General features: G+C 35.7%; 2 protein-coding genes across 10 annotated transcripts; both read right to left on the bottom strand.

Annotated features, from left to right (window-relative positions):
* Nucleotides 1-4047: 4047 nt before the first annotated feature.
* On the bottom strand, nucleotides 4048-6021 carry LOC18443261 (uncharacterized). Its single transcript, XM_006853453.3, has 3 exons — nucleotides 5397-6021; nucleotides 5144-5273; nucleotides 4048-5029 (listed from the first exon to the last, which is right to left on the bottom strand). The coding sequence occupies exons 1-3, from the start codon at nucleotides 5524-5526 to the stop codon at nucleotides 4339-4341; spliced, it is 951 nt and encodes a 316-aa protein (XP_006853515.2). The 5' UTR covers nucleotides 5527-6021; the 3' UTR covers nucleotides 4048-4338.
* Nucleotides 6022-15589: 9568 nt separating this feature from the next.
* On the bottom strand, nucleotides 15590-23673 carry FKBP13 (FK506-binding protein 13). 9 transcript variants are annotated; one of them, XR_016049051.1, is made up of 8 exons: nucleotides 23314-23673; nucleotides 21771-21863; nucleotides 19973-20033; nucleotides 19823-19891; nucleotides 17909-17990; nucleotides 17709-17817; nucleotides 17424-17491; nucleotides 16859-17119 (listed from the first exon to the last, which is right to left on the bottom strand). XR_016049051.1 is itself a non-coding variant. In XM_088857825.1 (6 exons), the coding sequence occupies exons 1-5, from the start codon at nucleotides 23635-23637 to the stop codon at nucleotides 17926-17928; spliced, it is 612 nt and encodes a 203-aa protein (XP_088713951.1). In that variant the 5' UTR covers nucleotides 23638-23673; the 3' UTR covers nucleotides 15590-16460; nucleotides 17909-17925. The 9 variants fall into 9 exon arrangements, 3 of the variants coding, with proteins under 3 accessions (XP_088713951.1, XP_088713949.1, XP_088713950.1); XR_016049053.1 differs by lacking the exons at nucleotides 16859-17119; nucleotides 17424-17491 and adding an exon at nucleotides 15590-15823 and having other exon boundaries at nucleotides 17709-17830; XR_016049052.1 differs by lacking the exons at nucleotides 16859-17119; nucleotides 17424-17491 and adding an exon at nucleotides 15590-16460.
* Nucleotides 23674-24318: the final 645 nt, after the last annotated feature.

The raw sequence follows: 24318 nt of genomic DNA, 5'->3' as shown, positions 1-24318 counted from the left end.
TCTTCTAAACCAAACAAAAAATGGCGAAGCAAGAAGGTTGTGAGTTTTAAGGGCCGTCTCTCAACTATACTTCAAATAGGCACAATCCTTGGGGTGTGTTATGGAAAGAAGGGTTTTCAGCGGTTATTCTGTTCATCTAGCTCAACCATTGTCTACAAATTACTCTGCAGTTTTTAAACCCACAGTTGTGAATACAGTAAATTTCTTAGATATATGTTTTATAGTCATCATGAAGTAATAATAATCATTCATTTTATTTGCTTTCACAACCATATATTCTTCTCGGTCTTCTTGAAAACTAGGAATCTCTGTTTCCACAACATTTTAGCCCGAAGGATCCGATCCAGCCACAGGTTTTGCTCCCTATGGCAGGGAAACTGCCGGTGAGCAAAGAGAATGTCCGTAAGTCCTCATAAATAAGGTTTCCCTCAATAGGATAAAAATAATTTTTATCTCTAAATTTTTAGACTTAATTTTTGTTTTTTGTCTTATTTTTTCCCTTATCTTCAAGTAATGACCATGATATTTTCTTTTTATTTTTTAATTACATACATTGAATGTTTAAAAGTAATTTATACTAGTCTACAATAAGAGACCAGGAGATATGATTCATCATTACACAATAGAATCGTAATACATGACGTACCTTGCATATATAGGATTAAAAATGTATTTTATTGCTTTGGATTTTCTTTTTTGAGTAAAATTGACTTCATTGTATTGAACTTATAATATACAAATTACAACACATTGTCCTACCAATTGCGACGACAGACTGTTTTACAACAACAATACAGAAAAGGGGGAAGAACTCAAGCTCCTGGCTATGCTAAATGCATCACAAAATTTTGGGCCAAAGCGCTTCTCGCTAACTCATTCACTGCTGCATTAGCTTCCTTTCAAGCCACCACACAAGCATACCGCCAAAATTATAATCTCATGGTGCAAAAGAAAGACTGAGAAGCCCAATCTCTCTTTCTCTCTCTAAAAATTCATTCTTTCTTTCTCTATCTAAAAATCCAAGTTCTTTTTCTATTTCTAGAAATCAATCTATTTCTCTCTCTTATCTCTCTCTAAAAACTCATTATCTATTTAGAAATCAATATTTCTCTCTCCAAAATCCCAATCTCTCTTTCTCCTTTTAAAAATCCAACCTCTCTTTCTCTCTCAAAAAACCCAATATTTTTTTAATTTTTTGAAAAACTATTTTTGGCTTACTACAAACATAACAATTTGAAGAGTGAAAAAAAAAAAGAAAAAGGGGCACTTCTTAATGGGCCGAGCCGGGCCCGAGCCCAATATATTCTTTTTGGGTTGGGTTGGGCTGGGCCGGGCTTTGATAATACATAGTCGGGAACGGGATAGGATTTTCAGTACACTTTTTGGGCTGGGCCTTACCAAGGCAGGCCAAAGTATTTTTGGGCTTTGCGGAGGGCCAGCCCGGCCATGATGGCAGCCCTAGTTACCCCCGACTCCCGATTATTTTGAAAGAAAATGGATTGATACCTACATAAGTATGATTCCAATTTCTTAGATTTTGGACACTTATTTAAATGCTCCATAGAAATCTTCCTCCCTTTTCTACAAAATAAAAAGAAAATATGGAACCATGGTTTCTTCCGTTTTTTTATTTCTTAAATCACTTTAAATTTTGAGATAAATTTTTCTGTTCCAAGAGAATGAACAAAAGAAATTAAATTAGAAAACTTAGGTAAGATGCAAAATAGTAAAATATGGTCGTATTTACTACCAAAGAGGAATACCAAAAACGTTTATATAAAGTCTCAACCTTGTACTATACAAAGCCTATTAACAAAGGTTGTTCATGTGCTACTAAACCCTCAAATCGATCATCATAAGGCTTTGTGGCACCGAAACTACATTTTTAACATAGTTTTGAAGCATATTTTACTTCAATAGTATAATGTTGACACCTTATACAAACTTCACCTTTTTAAAATATTTTATATTCTCAAATTTTGAAACTGTAAATGGTTTTAATTACATTTATGACTAATTAGTCTATTTCTAACAGATTTAAAAATTGTAAAAAAACTTATTGTTACCATCTCATTAAATTTCATCATTCGTAGTTCGTTTACGAACGATTTCTAGATCTTTATAAATTATGTTATTCTACAAAAGTTAAGTATGAACCGTATTGTGTTTAACTGCTTTATTTTTAAAACTTCATATCCATATCCTTCTGTCATCTCATCTTTCTGATATGTCTCTCTCATCTTTCTCTCTCAAGATCTCTGGTATTTCTCACAGCAGATCTGAGATTTAATATCTCTATTTTCTCTCTTTCTGTCTCTCAAATCTCTCTCTTTCTTGCTCTCCCTATGTCTCTATACTGTCCTATCTCTCTCTGAAGCCCTAACCTTCTCTCTCTATATCTGCAAATCTCTTTTAAACCCAAAAATCCCTTTCTGTTCAAATTCCGATGAAACCAGAGGCCATGGGGGCCAATTTGGAGGATATGAAAAGAACACATTTTCAAGTAATAGAGGAGATCACATTCTCCGCTTGCGAATCAAAGAACCCAATTTGGCCATAACAAATCCAGCGAGAAAAGGAGAGCAGCAAAGGAGATGGCATGACGATTCTATTACTTCTCTTCTCTTTTCCTGACACCAAAGGAAAACCGTCCAGCCTATTCTTGTGCTGTCATTGTCTTCCAAACACTCCCGAAACTCTGGGTTGTTTTGTCTTTCTAAAATTTCATAAACTTCTTGAAGGTAAGCGTAAGTTTTTTCAATCTCTAATATGAGTATACATAAAAGAAAAAAAATATTATTTGAGTACACATAAAAGAAAGAAAATATTATTTCTCTATTTTTAAAATAAGTGTAAGTTTTTATATTTCCACACACTATAATTAGTAATTTTATAGATTTCAATTTCAGGCTGTGTAAGTGTTTCTAATACCAAGAGTGCACCATCCAATGGGGTTTGAAAGTGTGCCTTTCTTTGATGGTTAAAGGTGGCGGCCTTGTATAACCGCACCCAGTGTACAAGAGTAAGTACCACTTCAACACCAAATCAAATCAAGCCCTTTTGGTTTGTTTTGGCTTGCACATCTCAAGCACAAAATTTTAATCCCTAATAAGGGTTTTTATTTTTTATTTTTTATTTTTGCCAACCCAGCCCAAGGCTTGTATTAGGTAATCCCTAATAAGGTTTTTTATTTTTTATTTTTTATTTTTGCCAACCCAGCCCAAGGCTTGTATTAGGTAATCCCTAATAAGGGTTTTTATTTTTTATTTTTTATTTTTGCCAACCCAGCCCAAGGCTTGTATTATTACCTAAAGGAGCCATATTGGGGGTCAGATTAAAACATTAATTGTGTATGAGAGAGAAAGAAAGAGCAGAAGCCAAATTGATTAGACCCTGCGTTGGAGAGATACTCATGTTTAGAAAGAATTGTACTTTTTTTTTTTTGCATGGGTGAGATTTGTATAAGGTGTCAACCTCAAATAATTACGGTGAGGTGCATCTCAAAATTTATGGACACTTGAAAATTCTGAAAATGAACGGTCTAGATAATGTGTTACAAGATGCAATATTTTTAAGACTTGATTTTTTATTTTTTTTTATAGTTATATATATCGAAGTCAAGATGGATCAATTGGAGAGTTTTTGAGGTGTACCTTAGTTCTACAGTGTAAGGTTAACACTTTATATAAACTTTTTCCTTTTTATATTTTCTTTTGCAAATAGAATCAATAGAACGATTAGCTGAAAATAGTGTTTTAAAAGTCAGATATGTGGGTCAGATCGTTTATGTGATGGATTATTGGATCAGTGATCCAGATTGGGTTTGGATCCATCAGAATCGATGATCCACAAAATTATTAAAAAATAAATAAAACATAATAAAAATATTTAGAAGGGAGCATGGGACCTAAAAAATATTAGATAAACATATATATCAAGGAATTTTAGGGGGGAACCAGATCGAGATCCGTACCATCCCAAAAACTAATTCCGTCCTGACGAATTCCCTTTTCAAATCAACAATCTAATCAGAAACCCGGTTGAAAGTGAGAGTAATGTGCACGTGAGCAACACATTCAAGTACATGCGCAAGGGGCATATAAGCACAATATAGGCATGTCACAAAAAATACAAATAGTCAAACCATAATTACAGCAAGCACAGGCTTTTAGTTTGTTTGCACCCTCACTTAGAAAGATGAAAAAATCAGGAAAAGGATACAAAGAGGGATGGAGAGATTGGGAAGTTGTAGGAATAGAGAGGTGAGCCAAGTTGCCCCTATTGAATTTCGGGCTTATTTTGTGTGTGTTTGAGAGAGAGAGTGCGTCTTGGAGCACCTTAAGTGCCCCATAAGTGCTGGTCCAAGGACCTCACATTCCTTAAAATGCCCTGAGAAGAGAAACCAGAAGTCACTGTAGGGGACCCCATGAAATCAACATCAAATTGTTCAAAAGGAGAGCCCCCACCATAACCACAGCCATACCCATACCCAAAGCTCTGGGCATTCACCACACTCAAATCTGACTCACTGTTACTGCTGTTGTTTACTCTGTTACTATTAGTATCATTGCAACCATCAAAATCCGCGGCCTCCAAAAACATTGACAAAGGCCGCTGGCCCTCCAAATCAGCAGCCTCTGTGTTGCTAGCCCACAAGCTATTCCCACTCCATTCTTTCTCAGTAGAGAGCCAAGGAAGTGGGGTTTCGGAGAGAGAGAAAGCTCGCATGTGGGTAGAGAACAAAATCGGGGGAGTCGGAGGTAATATCGCGAAACCGGAGCTGGCTCTGCTCTCCTGGTTTAACAACTGAGGCAATTCTCTCATCTCTCTACTCTCTATCCATGTATTATTTGCACAAGACTGCTTCTCTCTCATCAATGCAGTGCTGTTGGCACTGGGTAGAGAGATGTTATTGTCGGTGTTAGGGTCTAATCCCTGAGAGACAAGCTTCTTCTTGATGCATGAGTTCCAATAGTTCTTCACTTCATTGTCTGTTCTCCCAGGCAAGTGCTTTGCTATTTGAGCCCACCTGCACAGCAACACAGTAAGATTGCATTTCTCTCTCTCTCTCGCTCTCTCTCTCTCTCTCTCTCTCTACATTGTATATAGAAGAAGATATTAATGGCTTTTAGGGTTTTCATACCTATTTCCAACAAGATTATGGACATCGATGATGATGCGCTCTTCTTGAGGAGAGAAGGATCCCCTTTTAAGGTCGGGCCGAAGATAGTTAATCCATCTCAGTCTGCAACTCTTACCGCACCTTTGCAGACCTGCAATGCACTTCTCACTGTGAGAACAATCCTGTTTCTCGCTCTAAGAAGAAAATGGAATGCCAATTCCTGTTAGAGAAAAGCACAAAGAGGAGCGAGAAAGAAGAAGAAGAAGACGGGGACCGGCTTCTTTCGGAACAGAGCTCCAGCAACGATGGCCATAGGTGGTGACATATCTGATGAGCTTCTCATCCTCCTCAGGAGACCATAACCCTCTCCTCACCTTCTGTTTGTTGCAGCAGTGATGACCCATTTCTAAAACACCCTCCTCTCTACCTCATTACGCTTAGCTTTTGGAGATCAGCACCTATCACCCTCAATCACCATTATTATACATCTCTTTCTCTCTCTCTCTCTCTCTCTCTCTCTGTAGCATGCCTTGTTATGTATGCTCACTTATGTTAATATATTAGTCCCTCAAATGACACAAGCACTGAGTCTTCATAAAGCAGCATCCTTGAAGCCAAGGATGAGAGAGAGAGTGAGAGTAAATAAATAAACAAACACCAATTTATGCATGATACTCTATTGGATTATTGAGAAAATCATTTAATATGAATGAAATGGGGGTCCCTTGGTTTACTTGTGATTTTGTGCTCTGACCATTACATTTCGGGCCATTCCCATTGATTAAGATTTCCTCAATCAAGCCTGTAGCTTTCAGAGGAATACACAGGCTAGTGAGAAGAGAGGGAGAGAAAAGAGAAGGAGGGGTCTTTCATGGCCGGATTTTCAAATGTAGAAAGTCATCATGGGTTGTTGTTTACAAGGTGAAATTATGAAAGAACAATGGTCTCATGCGTGGCTGGACCGCATTTCTACAACATGCGGTCCAAAGGTTTAGAGCATCCATCTTAAAGATGGATGCAAATAGGTGGTCTTTTTAAAAACAATTGTAACTAAGTTCAAGATGTTTTCGTAATATAATTATTATTTTTAATTTTTAAATTTTATTTATTTTTTTATATTCATGGTCACGGCATATTTTTTAAAAATTAGAGTCAAATTATATTTAAAAAATATATTTATTTCGGTACCCGTATTTCTACATGTACAGGCTTCGCCACATGCGGACCGTGTCCATTATGAAACTGGGAAAAGGTTTCTAAGAGAAATGAATAAGAAGAAAATGCATTGTAGAGTCTAGAGAGAGAGTAAGGTGCCAACATGCCGGGCCTGGTCTTGCCCTGTCGGGCAGGAATAAAATAAACCCGGGCCTGCAACAGGCCAGCCTTGCCCTGCCCTGGCCCTTGTAGGGCCAGGCTAAATATAAATAAAAAGAGGACTGGGCCGGGCCAATTACGGCCGGCACTAACTGTAGCCCGGTCCTCGGGCCACTGTAGCACAGTCCCTGCTGATTTAGAGCCGGGCCACCCGAGCCCAGCCGGCCGACAGAGAGAGAGAGAGAGGTGGGCCCGGTCGTAATGATGAACAGAGCATTTGAGGAAAATCCTCATCATAAGAAGGGAGACAAAGCAGTATGATTGCTGTGCTCCTTCCCATCACTCAGGCGGGGCGGGGCGGGGCGGGGCGGGCCCCACGTACTTCTTTGGGTTGCTGCATTTCCCCATCTTGCTTCTTCGTAAAGCTGTTGGTTATGATTGGAGCTCCTAAAGAGAGAGAAAAGCACGTGGAAAAGAAGACGGCCAAAGAAATAGTCATTTGCCCTTTTAAAAAGAAGTGCTTCGAGCATAATGCATATTTTACCAGCATGGACAAAAGGTTATTCCTAATGTTAAAAATAAAATAAAAATATATATTCTATTTTGAGTAATTCATGTATGGATAAAAAATCGAAAAAAAAGAAATGGACCAATTTTGAGCAAAGTTTACATGAAGGTCGGTCAAAATGTTTTTTTCTTTTTTTTTTTAAATTACCCTTCGACTATTCTCGAACTACTTTGTATATTTTTTTTGTTTTTTCATTAGGATGGCTCACCTGGCTCAGTCCAGAGAGCGGTTCTAGATCCCTATCCTTGGACTGCTCTTTGTTTTTTTTTTGTGTAAGAAAAGAGCAGTTCAAGGATGGGGACCTCCGATCGTTTTAGATCTGATTCAAGGCTCAGCTCAATTTTAAAGCTGTCTGAGGTACCCATCCCCAGACCTCTCTATAACTTAGCCCTACTAACGAAAAAACTATAAAAAAAAAAAAATAAGGCAGTATGAGGATGGCATCCTCAAACCTAAGGGCAATTTCAATAAAAATAAAAGTGCACAATTTTAGTAAAAATAAAAAAACACATGTTGACCTACCTATGCAATTTTGGCCAAAAATTGGCCCATTTCGTGTTTTCCTACCTTTTTTTGCGTACGTGTAATTTTTTGTCCAAAGTTGGACATTTTGTGTTTTCCTGTTTTTTTTGAGTCCATGCATAATTATTTTCTTTCGATACTTTAGATTGAAAAAATCCTCCAGAGTAGGTTTTCACCGAGGGAGAAGAAGTAAACCATGCTCTTCAAGGAGCATAGCATACATGATCCTCAGAAAGAAAATAAAGTCAGAGAGAGGATATGGTAGCCTCTTCCTTTTTTTCTCAACTTGAGAGGATATTCTAGTTTTTTGTACCGAACCCACTGACCCAGTCATCATAACGCTAGATTTAGGTCTCATGAGAGAGGACGAGATCTGATGAATGAAAGATTTTTCTTTTACAATGGATGAATGCGAGATATAGATCAGATTTGAGCGGTGATTTCAAAATCGAATCGGTATAGTTAATCGGGTATAGGTTTGGACGCGGTTTAATCGGTCTAAACGGTAAACCGGCCGATTCAATCGTTTTAACTGGGCAAATCCTAGACCGTCAAAAAAGTGTTTAAAAAAAATACAAAAAAAAATCTACTAAAATATGGAAAGTATATAAAGAACGACTAAAGAAAAACACATTCAAATGTAGTTAAAAATTGATGGAAAAAATTGATTTTAACCCATTTTATATTTTCTAAAGGCTATTTTTAAAATTTTCTAAAAAAGATGGGAAAATATAAAAGTGAGTATTAATGACCAAAATAATTTTTAACATTTACCATAATGTAAAGGTAAAAGTTAAAAATGCATTACAAATCAAATTTCTTATTTTTAAGAATTTATATACATTTTTTTTAATTCTTTTTTTTAATATACCGATTGATCACCCTAACCTTCCAAAACCAAAAGATCTAACCGGGCGGTTAGCGGTTAGATCCGGCATTTTAACAATGGATTTGAGACATGACATGTTCTCAATGGACTTTGATGTTCTAAAATCGGTAAGCGTAGTAGGACTAGGCATCAATGGGTGGACGAGCCAGGTCCAAAGGTCCCTGAACTCGCCCAGTTTCTACTAGTTTTTTTATTTTGCATAAGGTTGTAACCCTAAACAAGTGCATCTTCAAACTTTGTCTTGAGATGCAATTTTAGCTTCAAAATTTTTTAAGAAGGTGTAAGAATCTATTTTTATCTTATTGTAAAATTCTAAACTCCAAAAATAGTTCAAATCAAGCAGATCTATAAACATATGAAAATCTTGAAAATGGACGGTCTTCTGGATATATGTTGCACGATGTATTATTTTTAAGACTAGAAATCCATTTTTTTTCTTCATATCTATCCATCTCGATGTCGAGATGATCAATTAAATCTTTTTCCAACATCAATACCTTTTGTGAAGGATTTTAGATGTGCACCTTAATTCTACATTTTAAGGTGTCAAACCTTATATAAACTTTTTCCTTACTCTTTTTATGCAAAAATTCTACTGAGAATTGGCTACCCAGATTGGAAGTTTGGAATTGGCCGAGCTAGCTCTTATCAGCATGGTTCGGCCCGGCGGTTCAGTTGGTTTAAAGCTTTTTAAATCACTAGTGGAAATCAAGGTCCTAACAAACGCGATATCAACGAGGTACAAGTGTCAGATTGTAGAAAACGCAGGAGCAGATCACAATCGTATGAAAGGAAGAAAATAATGCGTTTTCTTTATGTTTCAGTAAATGGACAAAAGAACTATACTATACTTTTCTTACTTTTAAATACCAATAAATTACAGCTCATTAACAGGAGAATAATTGAATAAGGAATAATTTATAAATTTAAGAGTTCTTGAGGAGGAATATAGAGCTATCCAGCAAAGGTCGTCTTTCTAGCAACCCATCAATAGGGTTTCTTTGACTATAGAGGGCTGCTACTTTCTAGTTATTTACCATTTTTCTAAATTTATTAACCAATTGCTTAGGTTAGTATTCTAAGAACTGAAGGTTCCTCGAGGGTATTCTAGTGTATGTGTAACATCAAAGACTCTCTCTCTCTCTCTTAAGTGTGACATGTAAGACTCTCTCTCTCTCTTTCACATATGCAATATTTTTGCAAGTTTACATGCACATTAGGGCTGGCAACGTGATGGGTTTGGGCCGGGCCTGCTTGGCCGTAGCCCTAGTCCTAGTCCAACCCTAATCCCTATGGGGCCAGCCCAAGCCCAGCCTGGCTCTAACCAGGCCAAAGAGACTGAGGCCAAGGGCTGGTTCTAAGCTCAGAAGGCCGGGCTTGGCTACGTAAAATAAGAAGGACAAAAAGGAAAAACAAAGAAAGATAGGGCAGGGCTAGACCACGCACTCGGGCGGTGGTGTCCGAGCCTTGGCCCAACCTGCGGGCCACATTATGTGGCCTAGGGCCCAGTTTTTTAGGGTCGGGATGACCAGCCAGGTGGGCCTGGCCACCCAGCCCCTTGCCACCCCTAATGCACATCTAGAGTGTACAAATGATACTTTGATAATTGATGTTTTGCTATCTTTGCACAAATAGGGATATTTTAGGTTTCTCTCTTTATTGCTGAATCTTACCGACAAGTTGATGATTGGACTCCACATTATTACATGGGAAACTTGTAGAAGGTTATGCCCTCCATTCAAGCTAACAACGTGGAGAAAGTTTGGTCCCAAGCTTCCTTTGGCTTTCCCTAGTTGATCACTTCTTGAAGGAGCATCACAATATTCTACTCTTTTTTTTTGTGAACAGTTAACAGTATGCTTCGTTAATATTGCTAATATAAAGAGATAAACTTCAAAGTACAATTACAAAAAGGAAAAATAAAGAAAGAATTTGTACTTCAAGAAAGATCAACCAACACTCTCGAAGCACAAACAATCACTAAACCTCGGAAACCTTACGCTACCGACAAGCTTAAATACCCCACTAACCACTTGAAGCAAGCAATGACCCTTCCATATAATCCTTAAGCCCAAACCCCATCAATTCAATTCCACTCCAAAGCACCATCCCTTCAACAAGGAATACCCAATATTGTACTCTAGCCGCCCCCAACCACTTTTTTATCTTTTCATTGATGGATTTCCTCCTTTAGCAAAATCCAACATAATAGTTAAAAACTTGCAATATTTTTTTCTTTGTTTTCTTGAGCCTTAGTCATGAAACAGCTATTGAGACCCAGCCATCTCTTACATATGAAGTGTGTGCTTCAAGACTCAATACTCTTACGCTTGGTTTATTGCAAAGCTGACATATTAACCCATATCTCCACAACTACTCTCCTTGACTTAAAAGCCTTAAGTGGGCCTTTAATTATGGACTTGGTTTTTTGATTGGTTCTAAGTTCTAGAGTGATATGACATTTACATGTTGCCGATTCAATTATTTCCACACCTCTTGGCGTGCTCTCATTTATAAGAAGACTTGAGACAAGTGACATGTCTACCCCATTCCTCCTTTTTTTTAAGTAGGAGGGCTTCACACCCAGAATTTTAAGGTTCAATTGGGACCTTCTCAATATTTTATTAAACATGAGAAAAAGAGGTTTTATCTTCCTTTTTTACAAAAATTAATATTATTTTTTTATTTTCCCAAATGGAGAGTTTTTCTTAGTTTCTAGAGGAACAAAGAAATAGACTTATTTAGCTTCAGTGGAACAAACTTCACTGTTTTTTTTGGGTAAACAAACTTCACTGTTTCAAGCTACAGGACTTACTCCCAATTAGATGGAGAACACCAAACTTCACCTTTGCCTGTGGCAGGCAGGGTTTTCGTATGTGGTGGGATGAACTGGCATTGCCTAGTCGGTGGACGAAAAACCAGTTCTAGGAAAACAAGACATCACACGGTTCCCATGAGTACTCAATGTTTACCTTTAGTTGTATCCCTACACAAATCAACGGTCAGCAAACCAGCTGTAGGGAAACAAGGAATCACCAAGTTCTCACCAGTTTTCAAATGTTTATCTTTAGTTGTATCCAAACACTGATTTGGATCCGTGAATTGTCGATCCAAATTATTGAATTGGGAGTTACATCATTCTAACCATATACTATCACTTTTCTAAGTGTTGGATTTGGTGCTATAAAAAATCACTCGCCTATGGAAATCCCATATTTTGTGGGATTAATTGAGATATTTCTATATTATGTGGGATTGAGATTGACATTGATCAGTTTCCTAAAAGAAATAAAAATCCAAAAATATTAGAAATCTTGAATATATCTCTTGGCTTTTTGAGATATATATAGGAAGTTTCTTATTTAATATGGATTCCTAATCTTAAGTGTCTCTTGAGATATATAGGAAGTTTACTATTTAATATGGATTAAATAATCTTATATATATGGAATGAAAGTGTAGAAATTTATGACCCCTCTTTTGTTCACCATATGAGAATGGTGGTTCTTCTAGAGAGAAGGAGCTAGAGCCTCTTGTCCATAAGATGCAATTTCTTCTCAGAGAGAAAACAATTAAGCTTCTTTTGGACAGAAATATTGTAATGGTACCCCTTTTAGATTATCAAAGACTGAGAGAGTTTTTTGTTTCTTGTAGAGAAACGGTTCCCATAGAGATTTTTTGTTGTTCCCCTTTTAGTTAAAGAGAAAGTAAGTTTTTTGTTGCCCTCGCGTCTCTATCTGGTGTTGTTGGTAATAGTTGCCAGAGATTTTGAGTTGTTCCCCTTTTAGTTAGAGAGAAGCGTCTCTATTTGGTGTTGTTGGCAATGGTTGCCAGAGATTTTGAGTCGTTCCCCTTTTCGTTAGAGAGAAAGTGAGTTTCTCGTTGCATCTCTATCTGGTGTTGTTGGTAATGGTTGCCAGAAGTAAAGAGAAAGAAGAGAGAGTGGTTTAAAAAGGTTTGCTCGACTGTATTTTTGTCGAGGTTTGTGCCAAAATCTTTGATGTAATTTTCATTGGTATAGTGGATTTTTGTTTGTCGAGGTTTGATCCAAAATCTTTGATGTAATTTTCATTGGTAAATTGGATTTCTATTTGCCATGGCGTATTTCCATTAGTATAGTGGAATTTTGTTTGTCGAGGTTTGTTTCAAAATCTTTGATGTAATTTTCATTGGTAAATTGAATTTATATTTGCCGTGTCGTAGCCTTCTTGGGTGAACCACGTAAATCTTTGTGTTATTGTGGTATACATTTCATATTTTATTTCTCGAACTTTATTTTGCCAAAAATCAACCCATCAGGTTTAGAGCTTCCGCACACAAACAACAAGTGGTATCAGAGCACAACATAATGTCCTCTCAACGTGATCCATAAATTACCCAAAAGAACTTTTTGTGAACCACATAAATCTTTATGTTTATTGTGATGCGTATTTCATATTTTATTTCTCATACTTTATTTTTCAAAAATCAACCCGTCAAGTTTAGAGCTTCCGCACACAACAATTGGTATCAAAGCACAACATACAACATAAGGTCCTCTCCGCATGATCCGTAAATTACCCAAGAGAGCTTTGGAGATTGATTTCCCATCTTCTATGAATGGTTCATTCATTCTCATTCCTTGGTAGGATTTCAGGATGCTATTCTTGATCATCCAAACTACTTTCCTAAGAACCCTCTACATAGTTTGTTTATCGTCCTCTTTTACTCTCCAGTTTTCGCTTGCCAAACAACCCAAATAACCCCTATATATGGAGCTCCATCTCTTAAATCCTGGATGTTTTAGAAACCAGTTAAAAAGAATGATAAACAAATAAGCCGCCGCATCGTGAATCCATACTATCTTTTTAGAACTTCCACATCCACTTTATTGAATCCACAAAATCTTCATGATGGCACCAAGGAAATTTGTTTATCGATCATTGAAAACTATACTTTCATGTTTGTCCTTTTTGCAAGTTATAATTTGCATCAGGTTTCGTTTAAAAGTCTATATGCTCCCTCTTGTAAAAGGGGTCCTCCACGAGTATTTTGAGGTCCCAACATTGCGACTTCAACCAACACATCAACGTCCCTTTCCAAAAAAAGAAAAAAAAAAATGTACTATTACTGCCTAAAAGAAATAATGTTTCAAGATTAAAAAATAAACCATCCAATTTTAAAATTAAAAAGTCAAAAGCCTTTTCTTTTTGGTTTTTCAAAAGGAGCCCAAAACTTTATTTAATAAAACACCTCTAAACAAATCATTTACCTGACGGCACATTGTGGAACCATGCCATATGCTCTTTACTAGTAATTGAATACACATTTTAATTAACCCACACAATGATAGGTGCAAATTATGCATGGTAAACACTCCATGATGATCGAATCATATTACGTAATCTTAACCCATTAAGTGAGAGTTTCCATTGGCTAAGCCATCAGCACACATCAATATCCGGAATGGGACTTTTGCTCCAATTTTTGTCCTATACATTTGTTTTCTTTCATAATCTAAAGTGGATACACATTTATTTTGACACCTAATATCTTTAAATTATTTCTTTCACAAAACCTATAATTTTTTAAATCCCTTGTAAAATTGATAGTGAAACGCGTTGAATTTCATAATGAGATTATGTACAAATGAGGCCGTTTATCTTTTGTACAAGAAGATCACAATAACTTACAACCATATGATGTGAAATCTGATAGCTTAAATGTGTCATAAAGTTCAAAAAAAAAACTTTTTGAACTTTGAATTTAATCAATGAAATAAATGCAACCACTCAATTTCACATCCAACAGTCAATGATAATTAAAACTACTTTGTACCAAAAATAAACGGCCTTATTATATACTTTCTCTTACATAATTCTACAATGGAGTGGCCTAGACAGCACAATCAACACCGACCTTTGTTGGAATATGTACGATGGTTGGTGGGGAAGCATCTTTCTTCCATGTGATTCCCCTGGATCTCCTTTATAAAATGGAAAATTATCATTGCTTTGGATTGTTTATGAATAAATTTTTTTTCTCTCTTTTCACTAAATTTTAGCCTCTCCTTCGTTCAATCAATTAACTCTCTTTTTTCCGTTAACATAAGCTTGCTATCAACCCTAGACCAGGTTTTCACTTGAAACCCTTAACCAGGGTTTTAAAATGTGTTGGTGGAACTGGAATCATGGTGGAACCAGTAGAGACGATCTCACAGGGAGCCAAGAATCACGTGATTCCTTCAAGTTTTAAATTCCTTTTTTTTATCTATTTTAGTTATATCCATCCATACACCGATCCGACCCACAATATCAATCAGAATTGTTGATCTAAACCAATTTAGCATGCAACCGATCGAAACCTGGTTCAAGCTTTTAGAGCATTTGCCCTAATAGTTGGAATAGATTAGGACTTAGATTTAGAAAAGGCTGCTTCCAATCTAGTTTTGGGGAGCCCAAACGTAACTCCAGGTCATTTTCCCATATTTGGGGACTTTTGAGGCCGGGTGAAATGCTTAGGTTGTGTAGGATCAAACTTGCCATGCTATAGGAATTTGACAAGGTTTATTGTCCCTCTTTAACCACGTTTAGGGTATCAAAGAGTGCAGACTCCCATTCGAAGTATATAAGGTTGGGTAGTAGGCTTTAGATGAAGTATTCAAGTGTAGGATTAGCTAAAGCATATATATAGATTTCAGTGCATTTTTTCTTCCAACTTCGCCATACACTTGTTTGTTTACTTGCATGTTATTCAACCATTTGTGTATACTCCAGATCCTGGAACTAGTTACACCAGCATCAAGCCCTACCATTCATTAAAAGGAAACATCTTCCAAAGCTTTTCTACTAACAGCTTTGAAACTATTTAATTATTATTTACTTATTGGAAAACTTTGGTTTTGATTTGAAAATGGAAGATTTGATTTATTGGGAAATTATGGAAAAATGAAAATCATGGGTTTTATTCCAAAGAAATTAGCTGCAACTTTTCAATTATTTTCCTAAATAAACTAAAAGTATGCGCCCCACAATCTTTAGAAACACTTTCAAGGTGAATTTAGACAGATTTAGAAAATCCAGGAACTAAACAACAAGTTTAAAAAAAAAAAAAAAAGAAGAAGAAAAAGGGAAAAAAAAAAACTGAGAACCTAGGATTTGAATTGAACAAAACCCAGGATTAGAAGACACTAATCTAATACTCAGAAACCCTGTTCCAACTGTTTCAAAGGCCAATCTTAGTTCAAACATCAGATAAATAGTTTAAATCTCAGATAAAATATAAAAAATAAAGATCAAATTCATGCCAAATCCAACTGCTGCATATGATTTTCATACACACTGAAGGTTATACATGCAACAGCTAAAGTCTGAGAGTTTGAACTTGACTGTATATATCCAAGATGTCTCTTCTTGGAATACGCTAAAATCTGCAAAAAGGCCACAGATTATAAATATGAATGCTAAGATCCTCCTTCAGAGCAGTAGTTTATAGACACTTGTCGAAAGAAACAATTAAAAGTCAAAGGTATCCAATAATTAGGATATATTTCATGGTGGTGATGCGATCATGGACCATTCCACTCTACTCAGGCATCTGATCGTAATTGGGATGACTGGAAACTCGGTTTAGTGTTTTCTTAGCTCAAAAGTCATATCTTTGACATGCAAAAAGGGTTGCTCGAACTGTTGTTTATGAATTATCAGTGAAGTAGTTTGATCGGGGGCAAAGAGTATGCATGGCTACCTCTATTAATTTAGTGAAGTTATAGCACTACTTGAAGATAACTGCATGATCATATGATCCATCTTCCATGGGGACAGCACTAATGGTACTCTGGTATTGTAAGAACAAACTAAGCACAATAAGGCCGATTGTCATTTAATCTAAGAGAAGATGTTACGAAAGGTTATAAATCTTCCATAGACTCCCTCCTCACATTATTAGATAAGGAATTCATTCCTAAAAGCCATGACTACTAACTGCCAGATATTTCTAGTCGACAAAACACCATCGATGTCAATCATCCAATTTGAGTTTGAAGAGGTGAGAGATGTTGTGCTCTCCTGCATGTATAGGCAATAGAGTAATTAGTGATATGCCTGAGGATATTTCTGTCTCTGTATTTTTGGAGGTGAATATTTCTGTCCATTTTCGGGGGTGTCTGTGTGCTTTTGCCTTATTGGCAAGTGGTTGGAGATAAGGCAGTCATACATATTTCTGTCCATTTAATACATTAATAAATATATTCATAATATCCAATTCTTGACACAAGGGACTACTTGTTGGAACTTTAAAGTAGGTGCTTAAGCCAAAAAGAACCCTTGGAACATTCATGAAAGTCAAGGGCATGTATGGATGCAACAATTTGCAACAATATGCCACCAACATTTAAGCAAACCACTTCTGGAGAAGGGCTCCGCGTGTTCTGACCTACCTAAAACTCATGTATGTGTTATTCCAGTGATCTAAGTGTAGCATTTGGTATTTAATGTTAAAACCTAATAGCATACAATAGAATCCAATTCCTGAAAATGAGGAAAGATCAAAGTCATGGAGATAAGATAACACCCAATGAAAATGAGAACATAAAATGTAAATCGTGACTAATAAAAGCAAAAACAACAGAAAAATACAATACATCTAAAATCACCACTTGAAACATAATGCTTTGCTTGAAGAATACAAGGCTGCTTAGTTAAAATATTTAGTCAGTTCTCAAATCCTGCAGGAAACAACCAGGCAGGTCAATGGTGACTTAAAAAACATAATCAACTAGCCAATTAAGATGAGCAAGACTAAAATACCAGGAACGTGAATAGAAGAGTGACTAAACAAAGTTACAATATGGCTTTATTCACTCAACAGGCATATATAGAAGTGATTTCTCAACTTCATTTTTATCTTATTGGGAATTTGATTTCTCAACTAATTCAGAAACAATTTGATTTCTTAACTCGTTCAGATAACAATACAACTTGATTTCTTAACTCATTCAGATAACAACACAACTTTATTAAAATATGTACCTCCAAAAAGTAATAAAAAACTTTGGCCACTTCATGGAAAACTTCAGATGATACAATTACTTAAAAACCTATTCACATAGAAAATAGTTAACAGGCCAAATAAAATTGCTGCTGAACACTGGAATGATATGAAATGTAAGAGAATATGAAAGATTCTCACAGAATATATAATTCTTTAATTCCAGTTTATTTACATTTGAATGCACAAAGAAAACATACACATAGGCAATTCCAACTCATTTGAAATAGACATGCACAGTAAAAGGGTCATGACATAGAACTTACACTGATATATAGTTATTACCAATGAGTGTGATGGTTGAGATTGAGAAAAAGTTCCAGGGTCAAACAGCAACTATTATTTAGCAGCCTTTATAAGGAAGTCCTTCAAAATCTTTGTAAAGAACCTTTCGATCAGTGGAAATTACATATACATTGCATTCACTAATCCTTAATGAAAATCAGAGCTTTTGTAGCCACAGTACCTTGTATCCGCCATATCTCAGGCCTTGCCAATGAACTCGACATCAAATAAAAGAACTGAATCAGGTGGAATGACACATGAACCTGTATAAGTTATAGAGTGCAGCTCATGAGAATCAGCTATTTAACCAAAAAAGAGAGAAGCACCTCAAAAAACATAATAGAAAATGACACAGAAAATAAATGATTTCTTTATAACATTTTCACGATAAACGGTTAAATGCCAGCCAAACTAGTCACACTTTGGTTGAGGAAATAAGGAAAAGCTCCAATTCAATCAAGTAACCAAATTTTAAAATGCATATAATTTTCCATTCATTAGAACTTTAGCGGAACATATAAGATTAAATACTCTATCGCTTACTAAGTACAAAGTTCACTCAAGTTAAACAACAATATATAATTTTGAAGGATCCCAAATGACATTTTCTCACATTCTTTCTATCCTTACACTGAAGTTGTCAAAGATTTTACTATTTGATAAAAATCATATAATTTCCTATGATTGAGGTTACGTGTTCGAAATATCAGGCTAAATTTCTGAAAAAGATTTAGATTACCCTAAATCTATTTCTGAATCTCAGGCAAGCCACTCCATACATTCTCTGTGCTATCAATGTTTTCTGTTTGCATAGTAGAGAGAATATGAAGCTACCAGATAGGAAACATTTTCTAAGTTATAGAAAAGGTTAGCAGTGAAAGTACATTTCCAAGAAGAGCACAAAATGAAAACTTGAAGCACACTGGAGGAAATTTTACAAAGAGAAGCTAAAGCAGTGTTACTTAGACACCTTGTCTTTCGTTTGGCATTGTATGTTGAGATAATGTTGACACTCCCCGACAAGGGATGGACACTTGGTCTGTATGTGAGTGTATGTGTCAGGCTAGGTGAGAGGCATTCCTGAAGTACAGACACTTCCCACAGGAGTGCCTATATTTCAGACATTAGGTGCCATGTCCTTGGAACAAAAAAAGGGCCCTGACAGGAATTGATTTCTAGACCTCTTGAGTTAAAAACTGAAAAATGTAAGGTTTACAATTGTGCTATTTAAGCTGTAGTGATTTATTGATAGGTGAATCATATATAGAACTCCAAAAACAAAGGCATTGTTGACAATATAATAAACTAGATAATTATCACAGAACTACGCATAACAATAATTCTTAGCAACATTTTATTCATTTCTTCTTAAATAAGTATTTTCAAAATTTATGCATTTGAGTAAAACAGGATAACTCTCTGATTTGCATATGGAATAGTTTTCAAAATTAAGATAGTAGTTAAAGATATTACTTTAAACATTGAATACATGCTAGTTTTTATTTTTCTTTTCCTTTTAATTTAAATTATTTAAGTCAGGAGTTCTAAGACACTAACCATAAAACACACAGTGACCATAAAAATAAGATTAACTAATAGGGAATGAAAATTAACTCATACGTATTCCAGTTGGAAATTATATTTGTCACTGAGTTTCTTTCTGACAAAATTATGGAACAAATATAAAAAATAAATAATTCGTATATGTTATCTTATTTTGTTTTTGTTTGTTAGAGGATACACCTTTTTGTTTTTGGGATCTAGAAAAATAAAATAAAATAAAATTTTATTACAAAGAAGAATTTTTTATTTTTTCAATTGTTTTAATCTTCAAACTATATGTGTGTGTGTATTCTCATCAATAAATATATCGTATTTAAAAAATGAAAAACTATGAGTACAAATGCGTCATGGCGTGTCTAACCTTTTAAGCCAAAGTACTAGACTTGAGGCATGCAACAAACACAACACCCATTTCAGTGTCCATGTAACACTGAGCTAATATTTATATTAAAAAGGAGCAATAGATATACTAGGTCTTCGAAAATTAACAATTCCTAAGAACCGCAAGATTAACAATTCCTAAGAACCGCACCTCCTCTACACCCAGCACCTCTGGAGCCATAACCAAGTTGCGGGGGAATCTTCAATATTCTTTTCCCACCTGCATAATCAAATGTTGATAATCAATGAACTGATGTTTATCCATTTCAAAGGGTGAATAGAGAATGTGAGAAAATTTGACCTCCAAGCATGGGTGGAATTCCGTCACCACCTACAATACCCTGATCCCACCCTTTGATGACCTGCTCAAAATAGATAAATGGTTTCTATTTGTATAGCTTTAATGCAAAAAAGATAGTAGCCTCTGTCCAAAAATTACGACTTCCTATAAGAAATAATTCCCAAAATAAAAACATATATTAATTATCTAATAAATTAGTCACATCACATACATAATTAATGATATCATAATGGTTATTTAAGCTTTCAGTATAGATAGGGCAGTATTAACTCCCTTGCAATTTTCCATGCACCAATATAGGATGAGAGAAACCATCACAATATTCATAAACTAAAATTATATAGCTAACATTAACAAGCGAAACCATCACAATATTCATAAACTAAAATTATATAGCTAACATTAACAAGCTTCATGAGGCATCATAAGTATTGAAGTATAAGAGACCTACACAACAAGCAAAGAGTAAAATGCCTATGTGGCAAAAGGCCATTCACAAATAATGTTTAATTTATGACTCATCTTATGTTAAAATGCATTTCATAAGTATTTTTTATAAGGATAAAGCTGCCAATAGGTCGTACCTAACATGAATAGTAGTTTAGGTTATTCTCTCAACCGCCATATCTTGATCAGATAGTTGAAAATGCATGTTAGTATTTTTATTTTATTTTTTCTACAAATCAGGTTATGCTCAAATTTTTGGTGTGTATACTTGATACTATCATGCACCATATAAAAATATAAAAAATATTTTCAAAAATTTAAATGACAAAATTACCCCCTTCATTTTTAGGGGTAATTTGGTCATTTTAAACTTGGGAAAATATTTGTTTTATATTTTTTCTTGCAATCCCTTTTATGTAGTAGTGTAGTACACATCCAAAATTTCATCTCGATTGGATTAGTAGAAAAAATATGAAGCTTCGAATGATAACATACATTTTTAACCATCCGATCAAGATCAGACGGCTGGGAGCATAACCTAAACTACTATTTATTTTAGGTGAAAACCTATTGTTAGCTTTTCCGTTCTATAAATAGATTATCATTTCGCTTTATTGGCAAACAAGCCTCTATCATGTGGGGTTTTCTCATTAGATTTCTTCTTCCAGAAAATAACACATCCATGAGAGCCATTAAATCTCTTGGATGCAACTGTTGGATCATGGAAAAAACATAGCTAGGATTTAAAGGTGAATTATTGAATTGCAATCAAAGGATGCATCTTAATGGAATCGAGAAAAGGATCCCCAATGAACAAGTGTACTTCCCTTAATTCTTCTTCCCCGTTAATTTGTGGCGTGATCAACAATATGGATCTACCTTTAGATAGTCATTAAATAACTATTATTATTTTTTTAAGGAAAAGATCTCCATAAACTGTTGATAAATGGCTAATGGTAATGTGAAAGCCCTCTAGAATAAACATGGAGTGCATTCTGTTGCCTAGGGAAGTTCAAAAACATTATTCCCTGACTCCAGTCTTTTCAAGCATGTATTTATTGCCTTCTCATGGCTATGAGATAATGAGATGTGATGGATGCAAATTTATCAAGAAAGGGAATAAATGGATGGGCACAAGTAGATGATACACCCATCCTGGAAATCTATACACTCCTCTGGAGAGTAGAAGATAAAACAAGCACTTCATTGGATAAACCATTCTTTGGAACGATATATCACACAAAACTCCAACATGCACAGAAAATAGTTATAAGCAAGACTTTAATCAATCACAATCTGTATAAGCACTTCTGCTAACAAATAAATAATTATTTGAAATGAGACTCCATACCTCTCCAACACCCACACGAAATATTAGAGGCCTTCCACGGTCATAGCTACTATCAAACACTTGCCCATTCTCTAACTTTCCTACATAATGTGCCTATTCAACAAGACAGTACTCAGTTAAGAACAGTCAACTCCTCAAGTAAAGCATAGCAATACTTCACACCAACATATTGAACATTAATCAATAAACACGACATCAATCACATTACATTGCACTGATCAATCCATCTAGTCCCATCAATAATTACTAGTAAAAAAGACTAACAACGATGGACATAGTAGGAGTACATAGATATAATTTGACAAAATGAAATATCAATTGTCTATTGAGTTAAACAGTTTACACATCATGCCAGAATTGGGAGAAGGAAATCCACCAAATGAGAGTTACTTCAATAACTGTATATGCCAAACAAAAGTATTGAACAATGAGGGGCTAAGAGGACCATCTTCTTCCAATGCACATAATTATCATGCTGAGTTTGCATGAAAAGGGCTATAATTTACAGTGAACTATTTTACAACAACACGATTAGAAATTGCGGCATGACTTCAAATTTCGAGTTAGCCAAACCCTGCACCTCTTTCCGAGACAATTCCCTCTAAGTACATTGAAGAAAAAGTAAAGAGTCCCCGCATTATTATTTTGATAAATAAGTTTTCCAGTGTTGCTAAATACCAATATATAACCTGCAAACATATTCATCAACGAAAGAGATTTGCAAGTAACTTGACGACCCACACATTAATATCATCAATTCAACAAGGTATAGTTCTAACTTGAGGAAGTAAAAGTCCTTCGATATCCAGATATAGAATAACCAGACACACAAAGTTTTGCCTTCTCCAATAATTGAAACGATTACTTCAACTTATAATGCAAATGACTCTTTTTCCAATTTATAGCTATTACCACACCATCTTATGGAACTCTATTGAAATGAGTAGTAAGAGAACACCAAGAATAATTTCGTTCAGCAACATACACTGCAACTAAACACTAAATTACCTATAAAAATCTCAAAACAATTAAAAGGGTGGTTGTTCCAATAAATGAATCGGGAAAGAGGGCTCTAGGTATAGTTGTTAAGTTAATTTCCCAGATAATAAGAATCCAGAATTTCATTGAATTTGGATTGTAAACTTGTATTAATTGTATATTTATTGCAAATTTCTATTTATCAATCACAATTTCCAAATAGAAAGAAAAGTAATAACGCCTTAGACATAGAGTGTTGCCCCAAATTCATGTCACAATAAGTCAAGACTAGAATTTCCAAACTCTATCCACATGAGACAGGAAATTTTAAAAATTTCAAGAGATTATGGAAATTTTGGAAACGATTAATCTGAAAAAGGGAAAATACCATAAAACTAATATTCAACATTAATTCTGAAAAGATAAATATGTAACAACAAACTCCTGAAGAACGACAAATATGAAGAAAAGGAAGAAAAACTAAAACCAGAGGAAGAGACAATGCAAAAACCAGAAAATAACAAGTTCATGACAGAGATGGATAGTAAGAGAAAACAGAGAGCACCTTTATCCTCTGCCCTTGAGAAGCCGGGGCGCCATAACCCAGCAATTTATCACAGTAAGAGAGACCCGAAGGGGTGGTGATAAGAGAACATGAAGCTTCCTCAGCCATGGCTTCCTCCTTGTTCCAGAGGCCCTGAAATACTTGAGAGAATAGGTTATAGAAACCGAAGCTAAGAGCGTCTCTTCTCCTCAGCTCATCGGCCATTTTCACTGCCTGAACTCCAACCAGTGATGCCCTGTTTCTTGCTTTGGGCTCTCCTGGCCTTTGGCCGCCATTGCTGAACCCTAGACGAGCAACTCCAGTCCCCAAAGCCAATGCCTGCATCTCTCTCCTGCCTCGGAGCCAAAGCAAAAGGGGAACGGATATCAAAGGTTTGGACCGTTCATATTTGAAATACAGAATAGGGAAGCTGTATTGTGAGCCCTGTATCTTGCGCACACTATGTCAGATGGAGACATGACCCTGAATCATAGATTTTCCACGGTGATGATATGGTCGGTGCACTGCAAATATTACAAATAAGTGTTCAGACTATTCTCGAACCATGGCCCTTCAACCCATTGAATCAGCGGTGATGACCGTTTAACCCATAATTAGTGTTTTACTTTTGGTACAAAGAAGTCACAATTAATCTTTAGACCTTTAGATTATACTCCTCTATATTATGTGAGTACATCGCTTCTTTGGTCCGATGATTAAAGCATTCCCGTGCCGCCCCCTTGGCAATTATGGAGGGAACCTAAAAGATTGAGGGGCTAAGCCTAGATAAAATCGGCCGAGTCGCATCCCGGACTCGATCTTCAATTTTCAGCCGATTCTAGAAATGGGCTCCAAAATTTGATGAGTCACAGCCCTAAGTCCAAATTTTTGAACACCGTATACTAGGAACGGATCTACTACAAGATGGTCCACAGTTGGTCTCAAATTCGCATACTATTCAAGTATGCAACATTCAAGCACGTAACGAGTTCAAGTTATAAAAAACTCAAAACACTCAAGATTGAT

Source organism: Amborella trichopoda, chromosome 2 (assembly GCF_054954075.1).
Source record: "Amborella trichopoda isolate Santa Cruz 75 chromosome 2, AtrichopodaSantaCruz75HAP2 v2.0, whole genome shotgun sequence".
NCBI classification, from domain to species: Eukaryota; Viridiplantae; Streptophyta; class Magnoliopsida; order Amborellales; family Amborellaceae; genus Amborella; species Amborella trichopoda.
Note: the sequence above shows the minus strand (reverse complement) of the source record. Positions and strands in the feature narration are given on the sequence as shown.

Bases quoted from the DNA above. Each gene is read 5' to 3' on its own strand.
- LOC18443261 (XM_006853453.3), bottom strand. From the start codon at position 5,526: ATGGGTCATCACTGCTGCAACAAACAGAAGGTGAGGAGAGGGTTATGG. The intron at 5,274-5,396 runs GTCCCCGTCTTC...AGTGCATTGCAG, and splicing joins CTCTGTTCCGAAAGAAGCCG to GTCTGCAAAGGTGCGGTAAG. The intron at 5,030-5,143 runs GTATGAAAACCC...GTTGCTGTGCAG, and splicing joins CATAATCTTGTTGGAAATAG to GTGGGCTCAAATAGCAAAGC.
- FKBP13 (XM_088857825.1), bottom strand. From the start codon at position 23,637: ATGCAGGCATTGGCTTTGGGGACTGGAGTTGCTCGTCTAGGGTTCAGC. The intron at 21,864-23,313 runs GTGCTCTCTGTT...CTTGTTGAATAG, and splicing joins CTCAAGGGCAGAGGATAAAG to GCACATTATGTAGGAAAGTT. The intron at 17,991-19,822 runs GTGCGGTTCTTA...TAACTTATACAG, and splicing joins AGGTGCTGGGTGTAGAGGAG to GTTCATGTGTCATTCCACCT.